The 5,537-nt window shown below is 45.9% G+C and overlaps 1 protein-coding gene across 1 annotated transcript; it reads left to right on the top strand.

Moving 5' to 3' along the window:
* The first annotated feature begins 213 nt into the window (after positions 1 to 213).
* LOC131269352 (uncharacterized) lies at positions 214 to 3,465 on the top strand. Its single transcript, XM_058271703.1, has 2 exons — positions 214 to 800; positions 2,370 to 3,465. Exons 1-2 carry the CDS (start codon positions 214 to 216, stop codon positions 3,463 to 3,465), a joined length of 1,683 nt encoding a protein of 560 aa, XP_058127686.1.
* Positions 3,466 to 5,537: the final 2,072 nt, after the last annotated feature.

Below are 5,537 nucleotides of genomic sequence, written 5' to 3'. Positions count from 1 at the left end.
CTGGAGCACTTCCGAGTTCCATTCGTCAGTTGTGCCGAGAACTCGTTTCGATCGCTTGATGGGAGTCATCCGTTCACGAGCAAGAGGTTGTGGAGAGCGGGTAAAAACAGGTACTTTAGTGCCAGCGTACCATCGCCAGCGGGTCAGTCGTTTGCAGTGTCTGGTGTATGATAGTTGTTGTTACGGAAGCGATCGCTTTTAATCTACTGGATCATGGGAAGCGCTGAAGAGAGTAGTCTAGTGAGCCGTGTAGGTGGTAGCTGCTTTTACGATGCGACTACGCACGTCTGGTCGGGATTGCGCCGATCGGCGATGTACAACCCCGATCAGAGCCTCGGTCAGCTGGTGCTCTCCGTGCTGGAGCGTTCCGACCCGGACCATCCGAGCCAGATTTCGGCCGACATCGACGGTGGCCGGGTGGTGACCTGTGGGGAGATGTACCGGCGCACGGTGTGCATCGCCCAGCGTCTAATACAGCTGGGCTACGGCCAACAGGGCACGATGGCGGCGTTGGCCTCGCGTAATGGCGAACACGCAGCGCCGGTGATGTTCGCCTGCTTCGCCCTCGGCATTCCCGTCAACACGCTCGATCCGGCGTTCACCGCGGCGGACTTTAGCCACATGTTGTCTATCACCAGGCCACAGCTGGTGTTCTGCGAGAGCCACATATTGGACGTGATGCGCGAAGGAGCTGCCACGGCCGGCATCGATCCAGTGTACATCCTGTTCGAGGAGCATCGCGTCGGCTATCGCCATGTGGACGAGTTGCTCGAGTCAACCGGAACGGAGCAGTCGTTCGTGTAAGTAAGGTGAAAGAAATAGGTGAGGTGCGCCAGTCTGTCAACTCCAGTGCACAGTACGCAAGTTCTCAAAGAAGTGCCCAACAAGTTGGCAGTGAGACGTCAAACTGATACCGAGTGTACCGAGAGAATTCAACTTTCAACCGATATACGCAGGTTTCGCACGAATTAGGTAGTGCTTCAGCTACGCTTTTCGAGAATAACGTGAGATACAGCTTTCCACACGGCGATGATGTAGAGTCAGAGGCGTATTCCACCATCATGCGGCCCTCGGACGGTACAACAATCTGGGCATCTTGCAATCAAGCAGACATTCGTCCAGTACCTCAATAAGTTAGGGGCAGAATATACCGATACAAACGTGAGGAAAAACTTCCACCTCATTGGTTATTGATCTCTCACAGGTGAATTAAGGAAACGTGGGGCAACTTGCCTCTCTAAAGCAAAAACAAAAAATAATTTCTTAAACTCCTTTCACTTAATATAATTTCAAATTTGGGTAAAAGAGTAATCTTTTTTATGTTCGAAAAATATGAAAACCTGCTTAAAACCTATCTACTTTTTGTTAAAAAAGATTTTCGGAGAGAACTTTCAGTTTGCACCTCTTCAGTTTGACAATCATGGGGCAGAACGTACGGTAGGGCAGAATGCACCGTGATTATGAAAGCACCATGCACCCAACGTTGACTTGTTCTTGTTTTTATGGAGCATCATTTTTGTTTTTAATTTAAAATGTTGAGGTTTTTAATATCGGAGGTCTTTAAATAACAGGTACAGGTATTTCAAGAATGCATGGTTGATTGAAAAATGTAATTTTAACCATTGCAATACCTTAAATAATAGTTTTATATTATTGTTCTTTTCTCACTTTCTTTATGAGATGTTCCGTAAAATCCATGTAGAATGTACTTCTTCTTCTTCTTCTTCTTGGCGTAACGACCTCTTGGTCATGCCTGCCCCGTTAAGGGCTTACGAGACTTGTTTCCCTGTTGTACGTGGATAGTCAGTCCTCTCGTACAGGGGAGGGTCCGGTCTCGGTTGGGATTCGAACCCACGCCGTCGAGGTGGTGAGCCCCGGCGCTCATGGGCCGATTTTCTAACCGGCGCTACCGCTCGGCTGTCGCGGACCCCAATGAATGTACTAGATACATTAATATAATGCTTAATATACTTTTAAATGACTTAATTGAGTTTAAAACCGGGCTATCTTGCCCTACTTTTCCCTACTAGGGGTTGTTCATATTCTCCATCCGTAACACACCGATTATTTATATCAGCTCTCTGTTACATTTGTTTGTCGATTCGGTTAAAATAGTGCCGGTGCATCTTGCCACCCTTTCCTCTACAATTTTTTTAAATTTAAATTAATGTTGTTTTTTTATGTCTTGTGAGTGGAAGAGAATGAGATAGAGTAGATAATCGATTTGTGAAATTTTTTAGTTTTTTTTTCTCTCAAACAGACTGTTAGAAAGTAGTATTGGGGGTTTGTGGGTTCATCTTGCCCCATCTTACCTTATTTATTTCTTCGTATGTCCAATCTTTTTGACCAATGTTGTTTCATTGTTTCAGAGCACCGACGCTCGATGATGCCGGTAAGAGCCTGGCGGTGATCCTGTGCTCGTCTGGCACGACAGGTCTCCCGAAGGGTGTTTGCTATACGCACGCGTTCTGCATCACCAACCTGCCTACGCTGTGGCGGTCGTGCCCGAGCGACCGAGTGTTGGCGTTCAGCTCGCTCTACTGGCTGTCCGGGTTCGCGTCCCTCATCATCGGCACCGTTTCGCAGGGGACACGCGTCATCACCCGCGACCCGTTCGACCCCTCGCTAGCTCTCGAGCTCCTGCAACGTCATCGCGTCACCATCGGGTTCTTCTCGCCCTACCAGTCCAACCTGCTGGTGCGGGAGCCTCCGCTGTCGACGGCGGACCTCTTGGCGCTCCGGTTGCTACTCTGCGGGGGTGCGCGCGTCTCCACCGAGCTGTACCGGGCCCTCCGGGCCAAACTTCCCGCCCACACGGCCCTGCAGATCGGGTACGGCATGTCGGAGTCGTGCCTGGTGACCCTCACCGACGGCCGGTCGTACCGGGACGACTGCGTCGGCACACTCCAACCCCGAACCGAGGCGAAGATCGTGGCCGATGTCGACGGTCCGGCGCTTCCTCCGGGCCGCCAGGGTGAGATTTTGCTGCGCGTCCGCGTCCCGTTCGCCGGGTACTACGGCAACCCGGAGGCCACGGCCGACACGATCACCCCGGACGGCTGGATACGCACCGGCGACATCGGCCACTTCGACGCCGACGGCCACCTGTACATCGTCGACCGGAAGAAGGACATCATCAAGTACGCCGGCTTCCAGATTTCGCCCGCCGAGCTGGAGGCGCTCGTCCGCCTCGTACCGGGTGTGCTCGACTGCTGCGTGGTGGGCGTCCCGGCCGAGGGTTGCGACCTGCCGGCGGCGGTGGTGATGCGCGCCCCTGGCCCGGCCGGAGATTCCGTCGACGGGACGCAGGTGGAGGAGTTCGTGCGCGCGCGGGTCGCCGACTGGAAGCGGCTGCGGGGCGGTGTCTACTTCACACCGTCGCTACCCCTGACGCCCTCCGGCAAGGTTGTGCGTCGGAAATGTCTCGAGTTGGCACTGGCACAAGCAGGGCGCATCAACACATAAAAACGGGGAGAAGGTCCAGTTCCTCCATTTTGCTGAAAACTCTAAGGCCAAACATTTGTTTTCCATTAAAAATAAAAAGCCTCATAGGTATATTTTTAAAATGGTGTTAAGTGCAGTAGTGAATTTATTTTATCCTATTTATACCAACAACTCCATTTGACGTACCTCCGGTCTTTAAGTTGTAATTTCTCTGTAAACAATTAGTGTATCAAGAAAAACCCAAAACGAACCTGTTATGGAGGTAAACTTGTACATTTTTCAAATTTGTTTTTATTTTTAGAAACTTATTTTAACAGGTACGTCATTTTGACGCCAAGTATTGTAGGCCCTTTGTAGGATGTTATCTAATTGAGGTATTTTAATTTTTAATTTTTATTTTTTTATGATATTTAATTCTTAGCTCTATGACTTTCTATCACTTCTGCTGACTTATATCACTATATAGCTGATGATGTAATGGTTTTAAAGAATACAACTTTCCATATCCTTCCAATTTCGCTCGACTATCTAAGTTATCCTATTGTTAGTCACTAAAGATCCTGGAAACAGATAAAACTGGCCTCAGCGGTACCCACTGTCATTCCCGTATTCCACATTACAAATGCTGTATTTACTAAAACTGGACCGAAAGGATCCTTACAGTTGTCTAAGGTAATTTCCTCCTTTACTTGTCTAAGAGTTTTCAGTTAGATTGACATCATTTTCATTAGTTTTAATTGAAATTTTTGGATCACATGATGTGAAGGACACAATCGGTGGCTCTTTACCCGTATTCTACTGTTTTCTTTATTTTAAGCTTTTATTTTACCAAATTACTTTGAATAAACGGTTTAAATACTACAGGCTCTATGAAAATTGAATAGTATAAATAAAGCTTGTTTACTTGATATCATAGTAAATTCGACAGATTGCATATCAGTTACTGTGTCATACATTTTCGTCAACAATATAGTACAATTTACAAAAGATCAGATTGTTCAGCAGCAGCTATCAGCTATGCCCGACTTATTTGCATCTACCTATCTTACTGCACAATGCAGTTATGGCCTTCCCATAAAAATAGCCAAGTCAACCCATTACAACAACCATGCCTTGCTCGTTGCCTACCTCCAGGCGCTTAAGAATCTTATAGGGAAAATTAAACTTGATGTTAAATTTTACTTTACACGAAGTGAGACTTAATCGAAACTAAATTGTCAATACCCAACAGAGGTTATTACAAACTCCTGTTGATAACGATGTTGCAAACTAACCTCCAAAACTTTGCGTTAACGTACGCCTATGCTGGTATGCAATGGTTCGAACATTAAACTTATCGTTTTGATACGATTGAGTGCCTGAAGGTATGCAACAGGGTTTGACATAGTTGTTGCGCTCAGTTGAGCTCATTTATTTGGCCCCGCTAAATTATTTTATTTGACCTGTTGGAAATGTTCCTATAACAACAAAAAAGTTTGTTGTTTGTTATAACTACATATAGTTTGAATGTATTTCATGCATTAATAGTAGAAGTTTGGTTGATTTGCACACACCGTTTATTCATGTTTCTGTTCACCATACTCAAGCACATTCCAATAGTTGTTACATATTTGTTATCCATCTCTAAGCTGCACCAAAAGCAGAAGCCAATGCTACTGTACTAGATGTGGCAAATCTTTTCGAAGGTCTACGTCGGATGGTGTGACTCCTTGACCATTTTTTTAAAAGATTGAATTGTTAACTTTTACGATAAAAATATGTCCCAATAATTACATATTTGATATTTACAGTTGTGAGTATACACATATAAGGAAGAAATTTTAGTCAGGTATATCTGAAGCACAAAACTCTGGCAATTCACAAAAAGATGTAAGTTTTGCTGTGATTCTTTTCGATTTCGTGTAGACGGTAATATTCGTGAGCAGATGGAAATAGATTCGCATTCATGGTAGATTTGCGTGTTTAACAAGAAGCTTAGAGGTAGAGAGGGTATGTTCCGCACCGAAATATTATCAGCAAACAGTATACTTAATCGAATATGGCAAGCCTCTGTAAAGTCGCACTCAACACCAAGTGCTGAACATCTTTGCAAA

This window comes from Anopheles coustani, chromosome X (genome assembly GCF_943734705.1).
Source record: "Anopheles coustani chromosome X, idAnoCousDA_361_x.2, whole genome shotgun sequence".
In the NCBI taxonomy this organism is placed as follows: domain Eukaryota; kingdom Metazoa; phylum Arthropoda; class Insecta; order Diptera; family Culicidae; genus Anopheles; species Anopheles coustani.
The sequence above is the reverse complement of the archived record's forward strand: the minus strand, read 5'-3'. Positions and strand labels throughout refer to the sequence as shown.